The sequence below is a fragment of the Xyrauchen texanus genome, chromosome 17 (assembly GCF_025860055.1).
Source record: "Xyrauchen texanus isolate HMW12.3.18 chromosome 17, RBS_HiC_50CHRs, whole genome shotgun sequence".
Lineage (NCBI taxonomy): Eukaryota > Metazoa > Chordata > Actinopteri > Cypriniformes > Catostomidae > Xyrauchen > Xyrauchen texanus.
The window spans coordinates 5,124,007-5,137,058 of record NC_068292.1 but is presented as its reverse complement, the minus strand read 5'-3'; the positions used below and the strand labels follow the sequence as shown (position 1 = coordinate 5,137,058).

Here is a 13,052-nt window from a genome sequence, read left to right as displayed (position 1 = left end):
AAAAAGAATGAATTAAGGAGTGAGTGTTTTCGTTCACAGCCAATGTCTGCCCACCATTCACATTTATTTAAGTCAAGTTCTATTCTTGGTTAAACTGTTTTATGGAGAAATTACACATTATATGGAGATACAAAAGCATAACGATTTATAATAATAGTAATTATTATTAACAATATTAAAATAAATATAAAAGATTTACTATGCAGTAGTAATATATTTTGTGTCATAATTTCTTCCATTTCACACCTCCATTTAACCCAAACTTTTATTTTGATGGATCAGTTTCTGTGGCTGTTTGATGGAAGTTTCACACTTCTGGATAAGCAGTTCAATCCGTGGTCGTTTGATTGTTACACTGTAAAAGGCTCTAATTTCATGAAATAAATAGTCTGGAATGTGCTGCACGCTTCGCATTATATGAGCATTTCACTTTCTGTAATTTAATTCACAGATTACAGAAGTCATAATGTGATGTATTTAGCAGGTTAACGACTTCACACATCTTTTTAAAGCGTGCAAAACAAGAGAACTGGATATTTCTTAAATGAAATCGCAGGCTGCTCTGGTTTAATAATCAGACTAGGACACATATACAACACGTTTACAAGATACTGTTTAAATTTAGCTAAAAAGGTATAAACTAGCCTATAATACATACAGATATGTTGTGGAGTATTACTTTTTTCTCGTTAAATAGTATTTTATATTTTAAAAGCGATGCTTTCCCCTCAAATCAGTAAACAGCAAGTTTCCACCATGACAATACACAACATGCTACAGAATGTGTTCAATGATCTGCTTCTTTACTTCCACTTTATCAGTGGAAATGCTCAATAGATTTTTTATTTTGTATATATTTTTTGTAGTAAATATTTTAATGTGTGTCTACAGAAACTCACTTTAAAAAAAATAAACCTGGTAAGAAATGTAGAGAACAACATGTGACAATTAGCACTGATCATCGCTATGTCACATATTCCTTGTTTGTGCCTAGACTATTATGTTGAAATTATTGTTGCTTAGTTCCCCATTCCTGTTTCCTGTGTTAATTTTGTAGTCCTTTGTAGTTTCATTTTATGATTGGTTTACCCTGATGGTTTTCCCTTCTGTAATTAAGCCCTTGTTTTCCCTGGTTTCTTTGTCAGTCTTTACATGTCTTCTGTGATGTTCTGTGCCTTGTTCCCTGTGTTTGTTTCTTTATATTCTGAGTTACTTTTTTACCTTACTGTTTGATTAAAAGCTAAATTTAGATCTTTAATCCTCTCCTGCCTCTTTACACCCTATAAATGAAATCTAAAATTAAATTAAGAAAGCTAAATTAATACAAATGTAAATTTGCAAGTGCTTATAAGCAATAACGATTTGATTGGATGCACATTTAGTGTGAATGGCCCCTAACTCACCTGTTTGTGCATGTTTGAGAAAGAGACCTTTTTTATTATTAATTACGACCCAAAATCAAATATTTTTATTTTTTTCCCCTTTCTCTCTCAATTTGTCATGCCCAATTCCCAATGCGCTTTTAAGTCCTCGTGGTCGCATAGTGATTCGCCTCAATCCAGGTGGCGGAGGACCAGACCTCCGCACCTGAGACCGTCAACCCACACATCTTATCACGTGGCTTGTTGAGCATGTTCCCACAGAGGCATAGCGCATGTGGAGGCATGTGTGTCAGACCCGAGTCGGGTTGCAGACCTCAAAATGGAACTGAGAGCAAAGTTTTGCACAAGTTGTCCAATTATCTTGATCAAAAGGATTGTTGTTCATTTTCTAACAGTTGATCCCATCTGTTATAAGCCCCCAATCTGTAAAATTCCCAAAGGTTCATGCAAAAGTACCTTCTCTCTTGTTTGCATGAAAATCCATGAAGGGAAGGAAACAGTTGTCAACAGTAGCCAGTGCAGTGAAGGATGACATAGTAGAAAATTAATTAATAATGGCAGGAAAGTACTAATTAGTGTCTTAATCATTTTAAAGAGTGCCAGATTGCAGCTCAAAAGTTTCAGGGTTCTTGTTTGTGAGCTGATGCAATAATATGAAACCTTACTTAATCTTACCAGGTACCACAACATTAAATTTGGTGAGAAGGTAAAGGCTTAGTATTTTTCTGTACTTATTTGGTAGAGGAATTGTCTGATTTCTAAATGAATAATTCGGGTGTCAGTGAACCTCTAGGATATTAGAATACCATAAATCATGATTCGTACTGTATAAGTGCTGGGTTAGAATTCATTATAGAGTTACTCACTTCACATTCAATACACATTTTACATTTATGCATTTGGCAGACGCTTTTATCCAAAGCGACTTACAGTGCACTTATTACAGGGACAGTTCCCCCAGAGCAATCTGGATTTAAGTGCCTTGCTCAAGGACACAATGGTGGTGGCTGTGGGGATCGAACCAGCAACCTTCTGTTCACAAGTTATGTGCTTTTAGCCCACTACGCCACCAATCCTCTAATATACAAGTTTAAAGGGATTTCCATCGTAATTTTTTCCACCTCATGTCTTCAAACCCATATGTTCAAGACAAAAAAATTACCAGGACATTATTCAGACGTGTTTACAAAGACATAAGGGTAAGTAAATATTTGGGTGAGCTATCCCTTTAATACTAAACGAGAAAAAAACAACAGTTTCTTAAGTGTTCACCTCCTTAAGCTGACAAAGTGCAAGTCCACTGGTTGGTGCTGGAAAAGCTTTGATTATATCCTATCAAGACCTTAACTCATAATTATAGCCTTGCAGCCCAATCCACATTTAATGGCAGTGTTTATCCCTGTTGAGAACTCATATGCTGGTCCAAAATAAGTCCAAAGAGGCTGTTGTCGACACAACAAAATCCAAAAACATTTCTGCGACATGCATAAATGCAGCCCTGGGGGCATCTGTGAGAATATAGTGTTGAATGGGACAAACATTTATTTTAAGACATATGATTTATGCTATTACTTGGCAAATAACATTGGTTAAAGTAAGATTCACACAGCATGCATCACCCTAACAATAATAATCTAAGGCCATGTGTCCATAGTAAATCTCTAAAAATGGAAGAGATTCTAATAGAAGACAAATGTCTGGTTCTGTAAGTAAAAATCCCATTCATTTTCTGAACAGGCAAACAAATTTTTTACAATAACTTATAAACCTTTAAAGACAGATATACTGTGAGCTCTGAGATTGTTAATCAATGGTGTATGCTTATTCTGAAGCCATCAATCAGCATTATCACAACTTATTATTTAAGAAAATCTTGCTTATTAGCAGAATTTCTGGATCAAGAACTACACATGATCCAGAAGAGAAAGATCCACCGATCAGAGAATTGACACAAACGTCACCAAATGAGCTCTGCAGCGACTGGCCATTCCCTTAACACAATATGAATGATGCCATCGAGTCGCTTTCCCTTCACTCTCAAACTACTCTGTTATGAGTTGCCTTTAGCCTCCTTGTTAGCGAGTCTGCCTCCCATATCGGAGACACCGGTTCTAATCCCATTCGGAGAGGGTCGAGCATGGACGGTTATATATACAGTATACATTAATAAATTTGTTAAAAACTTAAAACATATTGTTTCTAAACTTATAATCAACAACTTTAAATAAATACATTTATATTTGAAATCCTTTTTAATTTGATTGCAACAATGCTTCATAGGATTGTAGTTCATTCCCTCATTAAAGACATTAAGTACATAGTCTTTTACATACTTTTGTCTTTTTGTCTGATTTCCAAAACAATTTTGCTTCAAATATATTTTGTGATTCACCTCGGAGATGGTTGGTTTGTTTCATGGCTTAGAACTCTTATATAAAGGATTTGAATTAAATCCCTATGGAGAAAAAATGGGGAAAAAATAAATAAATACTAAAACAGTGGGCTGGCACTGTTGCTCTCCATTGGAATGGGTCAATGCGAATATCCAATAATTTAGTTGATTTAATTATTTAACATGTTAACCTGCACTCAACCATTTGAACACAAACCCAATAAATAGCATACCCAAACAAAAATTTTGCAGTTCATGAACCCTATGCAAAGGTAACTGTACAAGTCCAAGCATTTTTTATTATTATTATTATTATTTATGATTTTCAAAAACACAGTTGAGTGCTGGTACTAAGGCTGGGCAATATATCAAATATTCATCATGTGCTCTTACTGGTGAGTAAAATAAATTGAGAATATTGTTATGATTTGATATTATGCTTTTATATAGCCATTAAGCTTTCCAAAGACTATTTAATTTGAGTAATTACATGATTCCTTCTTAAGAACATTTAAAAAGAGATGTCCAAGATCCGTTTAGTTGATGGTTCCTTTAATTGAAATAGCTTGAAAGGGTGTTTTTGTCCAGAGCAAATATTCATTATAAATATCAAGATATATTTGAAATATTTTCAAAAGGCTGAACAATATCTAGATATTTGTAATCCTAGCTGGTCCTATCTTTCATTTTGTGTTACTCTTCTGCTTTTGACTGAAGTCAATACAAACCAAGGGAGATGGTTGTGGCTCAAACTTCAAACAGGGAAAGACATCTTGTGTTGTTGCTTCAGCCAGGTCAATTTATTTCAAGGACTGAAAAACACTGAGAAGGACTGCACTACTTGGCATTTCTGTGAGAGCAAATAAGTATCTAGAGCATGTTTCATTACTTGAAAAGCAGCTTGTATGCTGACCTGAAAGAAGGAACACTAGAAAGGAGAAAAGAAAGTGAAATCTGGACTAAGACAAAATAGAGAATTTTAAAGAGAGAAAGACAGAAGGGTGAATTTGTGCGAAAAGAATGCTGTGCCATATTTAAATAAATTGTCATTCTTTTAGTGCAAACGCCATCCTTATTTACTTAAATTGGGCTTATTACAGGTTGCACAATATTAAAAAAAGTCAGCACTATTTGTCTGGCACACTTAAAGTTCACCCATTGGCACCCATTCACTTGGATTGTATGGACCTACAGAGCTGAAATATTCTTCCAAAAATCTTCATTTGTGTTTTGCAGAAGAAAGAAAATCATACACATCTGGGATGGCATGAGGGTGAGCAAATGATGAATTTCTCATTTTTGGGTGAACTAACCCTTTCACAGAAAGCAGACGGGAAGCTGAATTTTATGTCAAAGAGGGTTTATGTACATTTTCTATTGATCATGGTAGCAAAATAGATTAACAATGGACAAGAGTGTTATAGCTTTGCATATATAAAGACCTGCAGTGTGGTTTAGTACATTTACAGCATTTTAAAGAACAGATTCAAGTGCCTGGATCACAGTGGTGGAGCTTGACAATCACAGTTAAGTATACTAGATTGCAGACGTCTGCTGGATCCTCCACAACCTAGCAGTCAGAAGCAACAAGATCTGGAATTGCGGTGTGCAGATTATGTACAGCATTACATTTTTGGAAGTGTTTGCGCAGTTACCTGATTTTTCAAATTCATGGTGAATCAGATGCAGACAGCACATGCAAATAAATGGGGCTATCAGCAGACTTAATTCAATCTTAGTGAAGTCCCCTAGAAAGAGTACTGTCCTTTGCAATGACCTTACCAGGATGGTTGTGATGACCAGAGAGCGGTTTGAAAGCGAGTCTGTGATGTTTATGCCATTCTGCCTGGGGACCTCTGTGATGTTGAGCCCTCCAGATGCACTCCACTTCCCCACCTAGAAAAGATTAAATGAATGTAGTCAGAAGTTGTTTCCCATACCTATTTGACCCATCCCTTTCGCAGTCGCCCATCTGACTGCATTAGCAGCCCTGTGCTCAGCTCATCCAGAAGCATTAGTTGATTGGTTCCTCTGTCTTTATGCCAATATTTCGGTGATTAGCTAGGCCCTTGCAAACACTCTGAATACTTTAACATCGAACGAAGGGCAATTTCACCGAAGGAGATTGCTCCTCAATTCAATTTCGGAAAAGAAAATGTTGAACAAAGGAAAAAGATGAACTTACCATGTCATGAATTCCAAACCAATAACACTGTTTTTGTAACATTATTAAAGGGATGGATCAACTTTGTTGAACTAAATTACTTTTAGGACGATTGTTGAAATAAATGACTGTAATTTCAACGTGTTGTCAATCTTGTTTTGTGCCTTGCAATGCATCGTCATTCGAAAGATATTTGCTTTTATAACATCCGCCTATTTGCAACAGTCACAATTGGGACAATTTTGTTGCTAACCAAACAAAGCATACAATAACATTTGTGAAAAGAGTTTAGGCTTAGAATTACCCTGCAAGCCAATTTGTTTAATTCTTCAGTGGGACCAATTGAGTTGATTGTCAATCATTAAATCTGTTTCAGCCCTGAGTATTCTATCTTCCTCCAGGGATGTTGGCAATGAAAAACACTTACAATTAATTAAGGTACACACAAACGTTTACTTGGATATCTAAATGGGGTCAATCTATACCATAGAATTTGACTGTTTTTAAATAAAGCTAATTATAATGATCACAGACCAGGGGCACAGATTAATGGGGGCTCGGGGGAAAAATGCCACCGAAATTGACAAAACTGCCCTCAGAATTAAAAATGAGGGGGCAAAAATGCCCCATAATGAATTCTGTTTGTATCATATGATATGCTTAATTCTAGGCCTAGTTTAAAAATGCAATCATATAAGTTCATTTTGGACACTGCTACAGTTTAACCCTAACACAAACTTAACCCTATGCTACAAAAAACTCCAAAACACTTTTAGCCTTTTTACAATTAATTTAAGACCCATGAAATCAAATTGTGACTGGTAGTTTATGTGTGTTTGCTTAGGCCACATGTACATTGACAATTATAACTTTTAGCAGGTATACACATTTAAAATATACAATCTTTCTCTTCTAGGAAACAGACCAAAAATACTGATAACTCATCTAGCACTGCAGGTTTTTTTCCAATCAACCAATCAATGCTCTCTAGAATGAGAAACTTTTTTGCATTTTACATTGGAATAAGGAGTCTCATGAATACAGAATTTGCTTTACATCTGCACGAGGAAGAGGACAAAAAAGTCTTCTGCTGGCACTGTGAATAACTGTATAATCGCTTTCACTGAACTGAGTTAACTGCAGTCAGTTTGCAAGAATGGAACATTGCCCTGTATAATGTATAATATGCATCTTCCTGAATTTGCAACTAACTAGCAAGTAGCAAACCATGATTCAACCAAATTCGTTATTATACCTAAATATTTGCAAGTGATCTTTACATGGCTCATTGTGTGCATCGCGGCAGTTTTCTTGTGAAATTAACACTTGAGGCGCTACAACAACGACTTGTATTCTCTTTTACACAAATCTCAAACAAAAGAAAATATTATCAGTTCATAAACAATCACTTTTCGCTCTGTTCCTCACACAACGCTATCTTATGACATCTTAACACATTTACCATAGCACAGATTTACCACAGATAAGTCAATATATTTTAGTATTTGCATTAGATAACCAACTACATTTACAAGCTTGTTCAGGTGTGATCACATTGCACGGTAGCTGGAGCGTTGCACTTGCAATGCAAAAGGACCGGGGAACAAGTCCTATGGAGCATGTGAGTTGACATGTGAACTGAAAGTGACATAGAATCACCACAAATCTTACTTCTTTATGACACTATCGGTTAGGATCAGGTTTAAGGTTTAGGGCAGGCAAACACGATAAAGCACTAACCTTAAACTCTGCTTGGAAGAACATTTCACCACGAAACTATTGCAATATGTATCAGGAACCACCTAATATTATTTTGCAAAACTGTAACCACAGATAAGCAATTTTCATGAGATCAGGCTGGAAATATGGCAAAACATGAAGCAAAACTGCAGTCTTCAATTGATTTCATGCGGTCTTAAAGAGTATTTGCTTTATTTATTCATTGATTTTTCCAATTGAGAAATACCCGGCATGTCCCCAAAGGGAGGGTTGTCATATTTAAACAATCTAAAGCTAAGTACTTACACACACAGAGCAAAGGCTATAACACGAGACGGAATAGTTGCACTGTGAATAATCCCGCTAATATCAGCACAAAGCAAATCTGAGTGAATTAGGCTAGTTTTGCGCAAACAATCCCCTCCAGCAAGAAAAAAAATGAAATCCTGTATATTGCATGGTCAATCCTCAACAAATCATTACCACAAATAGCCTCATGGCTGTCAGCATCTATCTCTGTCTGGGTCGTGCGGCGCTGCCCTCTCCTACCCAGCACAACTGCTCTCATATTCATGAAGCCACAAAAACTGTGGCACTCAGAGTTACACAGGTGCAAGCAACACCCAACGACACTGCTCACCTGATGCAAAGTCTACCACTTGCTTTTGATTTGACACACACGGTTGTTACAGATTGTGTGGAGGTGTACAAATTCAGGAAGATGCATGTTTTACATTTATACAGGGCAATGTTCCATTCTTGCAAATTGACTGCAATTAACACAATTCAGTGAAAGTGATTACACAGTTATTCACAGTACCAGCAGAATACTTATTGGCCTCCTCCTGATGCAGATGTAAAGCGAATTCTTTATTCTTGAAACTTCTTATTCCGATGTAAAATGCAGCTTAATTTTCATGAATGTTCAATAGCTGATGTCTATTTGGAGAAATATGGGTTTGTATTTGAATGAATCAATGTGTCTCTATGCTACTAAATTTGTGGGGAAATCTTTGTATAATGATTTGGTACAGATGTCCGTGAAGATGTTTGGTATGCTTATGGCTCCTCTAATAGTAATTGGACAAAAATTGGTTGCCAAAATGTTATTTTGTGTCTACAATGTGACATTTCATCTAATAAAAAAAAAAACTTACATTACATTAAAAAAATAAATATTTATAAATATTTTTGTCTTTTTTTCCAGTAAAAAGATTGAAACCTGTTAAATAGCTGTTTTAAGAAATTATTTTACAATGTACACACCTTGTAAAAATGATTTTACAAGGTGTGTAAATATAGAGTGCAGTGATATTTACACACCTCATTACTGCAAAAAAGTATGCTATATGTTACTTTAGCTGGTCATTAACGAACACTTGTAATTAACAGTACTTTGCACCCTAATCCAATTTGCTTTATGATCCACTAACATATGCTTATGTTTAAACACCTCATTTGCTTGCTTGTTAGGAGGTAAATTAAACTTAAGACATAGATTGCACTTTATTTGCACAGCAATGGTGACTAAATGAGACAAGGTACAAGAGAGTTTAGCAAGCTAAACTGTTGGTTAAGGAAGGATATTCAAAGGTACAAACAAATCTATAAAATTAAGCTTTTAATCTTTTTTTGTCCTTTGGCGCATGGAAATACTGTCTGGCATTATCAGAGATGCAGAACATCTGATATTGAAGTGCTTTTTTAATACCCAATATTCTGTAGTTTATGTGCCATGAACCATGATTGCTATTGCTATGACTTTCTATTGCTAATCAGAGGCATGTGATATTATAAGGAGGAACATTCCGATTCCAAAGAATTTGATTGTGCAAAAAAACAGGCTAGGGGTGTCTAGGCAAAAACCTAGAGCACCACCACCAGTTCAAAGATCACTTTTTTTATGATAATAACTTTTGAACCATTTGATCTACAGATCAAATCTACAGATTGATCTACAGATCAAATTATTTTTGTTTCTGATTACTCTCCTCATGTTGTTTGAATTCTACCACTTGCATTAAAACCCCACCTATTACAGTGGCCACTTTATTGTTTTGTGGAATTTATCATTTTATTGTCACTCTAAACTTTGTGCAGTTTTCACCTAAATGTATAGATGACCAAGCTGTGTAGACATGACTGATTGTTTACTTTGATTTTGATGACTGAATTTGGATTTTCACCTTGGTTAATAAATAAAACCAAAGCGATTGGTGTAAGACTGTGTCTTTTGGCAATGCTTTGGTTTTTCAAAATTAAACTTGGTATGCTTCATTAGGACCATGATCTGAGAGTGCCTGCCAAGTTTGGTGACCATGCCACCTACGGGTCATGAAATTTCATAAATAGCTACTTTTGCTTTTAATATTTGAAAAAGTAATTGTCTTTATGTTCGTTGATTTAAGCTGATTCCAATGATACCCCACTTTTCCTTTTCTGCAATATTACTTTTGTGATATTTTGAGTGAAATAGGAAAAAAAATGTAAAAATTATGATCTTTGGAGCAGGACACATTTAAGTGACTGAACAGATGTTTGATTTTCACTACAGATATATGCCTTGTTAAATCCATTAAATCTATTCTATTTTAGCAGGCTAATTAGTTAGCATACTACCCACATGCTATTATAGCTTAGGATGATATTCGGTCAGCATTATATCTTTTAAGCCCAATCGGTTATCATAATAACTGTAGGCTACAATAGTATAGCATGCTAACCAATGTGTTTGTGTTACTCGAAATCTGGCATGACTCTTTGTCATCATGGACCCAAGTCAACTGAGTGGTGCAGTGTGTAAGTCTCTAGACTACAACCTCAAAGGTTGGACTTTCGAATCCACTAAGGATGGTTTCAAAAATGGTATTTCTTTTGACCTATCACATTGTGCCTTATGATAAGTAGGTTGCAAAATATTGCATAATTCCTGCTTGAATTCAGAATGTATTAGCTGTAATGGTAACATTTTCTCAGCAAACATTTTGTACTGTCTCTTTGGCATCATATCTACTTGTTGGTTATTTGGCATGTTGGTTAAACTTCTGGATTAAGACAGCAAGCGTTGAGTGTTCAAAATCTCTAGGCTAGTTTTACAGTTGTGTGACAATGACTTCAAAGCTAATTGACATGGGCTAAAAACCACAATTGATTTCATGGTATTTTAACAGGCAAACATTATATAGTGGGATAAACGGCCTTAAATCCCACCTTCCTACTGTGCAAAAAAACAAAAAAAACATGGAGACATAGCAAACGCATTATTATGGTATATGTGCTTTGTTTGGTTAGTTGTGTTGTGTCTGCTTTAATGCAGCTGTTATGTGTTTGTATGATGGTTTACCTTTTGAAGGCCATCCTCCTTAAGACTCACAATGTCAAGATCAAAGTCGGTGCGCAGACCTGTCGTTTTGTTGAAACACAGCCGTCCTGTCAGGCCATCCCAATGAGACTTCAAAAAGAGACAGAAAGATTTCAACATACGAGACACACCTGGACAAACAGGGCTGTGTTATATTAAACTTTCAATATGTTTTACATGTGTACATATTGTTTCTAAAAATGCATTGGCAGTGTTCACTTCTTTTGCCAATAAAATTTGATATGAATTGAATCTGTCCATTTGATCCTATTATTAAACAGAATCCACTGGAAAACGGCAGAAAATTTTGCCTAAATTGTAATAACAACATGTCCATTGATTTTATGGCATGTATACATACACTTGAGTCAAAGATTGATACCTGTAAAATGTGTCTAAAAAAGAAAGAACAAAAAGAAGAAAAAAATGTAACTTGTACATTTTCAAAGAATTAAAATAAATGATGACTAACAAAGTTCCTTGAGATAAAGTAGAAAGTAAATATATTTATGATGATCTTGTAATGTTTGTTGTAATATATCAGGTAGCATAAATTAATCATGATTTATTACATTATAAAAAAAATAATAATTTGTGTTTGTGTGTGTGTGTTTGTTGAATTACTTTAAAAATGCAATTCAGTAAATTCAAATTCATTATCATGTGGGTCATGGCCAATTCAAATTTTCATTCAAGAAGTGAAAACAAAATCTAAAATTGAGAATTTTGCATTGAACCTTGCACACACACTTCTACTTCACACATACAGTATATACATCAGTACACATCCTCATCAGCACACACAGCGTTGATTTTATTTTAATTACATTTTACGTCCCAGTGCCCAAGACATCCCCCGTCCCCAGAACTCCGTCCTAATTAACGACCATCTCACTTCCAACAATCTCCAGAGACAGAAAAAATTACACTGCTATACCTCCTCTCCTTTCCTCTCTCATCCCCAAACTGCAGAACTCTTCCTTATGACAACACACACTGATATTGAGTGCTCTCCATAACCTCTTTCAAATAAAACACCTCAGTTCGTGTTCAGAGTGAGGACATTTAACAGGAATGTGTGTTCTCCATGATAACAAAGAGAGACAACGCTCTCCAAGGCAACTCAACGGCCCTCATTTTTCTCTTCTCTTGTGCGCTCCGCTCCATAGAGCTGTGTTCAACAACTCTAATCTGCCTATTATGAGTCCCAATCAAAGTCTCCCTTGTGAGCTGAAATAAGAGCTGATTACGCCACGCACACTCGCGCTCTAAGCGCACAGTGATGAGAAAGTGGGACACTGCTTGTCCAAGGCCAGAATGAAAAGATGGAGTGATCAACTTTAGCTGCTACATTCAGAATTTGGAGCTCAAATGGATTGTGACTGAGAATTGTTCATCAGGTATGGTTTCATATTAAAAACAAAGATAACCAAACACTAACAGCAATTATGACTAACCCCAAAAAGCCCTAAAAGAGTATTTGGGCACTAAAGCCACACTTAAAAATATTTGAATGTCATTGCATTGGCCAACAAATTATTAAAGCAAGTGGCAATGTGGCATCTGCAAACAAACGATGTAGAGTTTTTGTCAGAACTTACTATACACAGTCCTTGGAGAGAAATCACAAACATACTTTAACACATTCGACAACATTAATTACAAATTGAACCTATTTACTTTCTTAATGAATGTTCCTGGACCACTTTCACAATCAAATTAATACCTGATGGATAAAATCAAATCCCGCCCTACTTTTGTTTGACAATTTATGGAAATATGTCATATTATGGAAGGTAAATTGGTTGCAAATGCTGTTTAATGTTTAACTTTGAACTGTGGAAATTATATTCATCTATTAACCAGGATTTGGTCAATTTCTTCAATATGAAGACACATCTATTGTTTAATAATTTCAAAGATAACAAACCTCTTGTAGTGATTTGTTTTGCTTGAAATGTATGGTTATGCCATACATTGCTATCTGGATTTGTATTTTGTTAGCTCATGCAATTACATTTATACATTTTTCAG

General features: G+C 35.5%; 1 protein-coding gene across 1 annotated transcript in view; it reads right to left on the bottom strand.

Moving 5' to 3' along the window:
• Nucleotides 1-13,052, bottom strand: part of grik3 (glutamate ionotropic receptor kainate type subunit 3) — a 227,024-nt gene that overhangs the window by 80,968 nt on the left and 133,004 nt on the right. Inside the window, exons 8-9 of the mRNA XM_052146972.1 lie at nt 11,001-11,108; nt 5,557-5,670 (exon numbers count right to left, since the gene is read on the bottom strand). Coding sequence (XP_052002932.1) covers nt 5,557-5,670; nt 11,001-11,108 — 222 coding nt within the window. The remainder of the gene's footprint in view (nt 1-5,556; nt 5,671-11,000; nt 11,109-13,052) is intronic.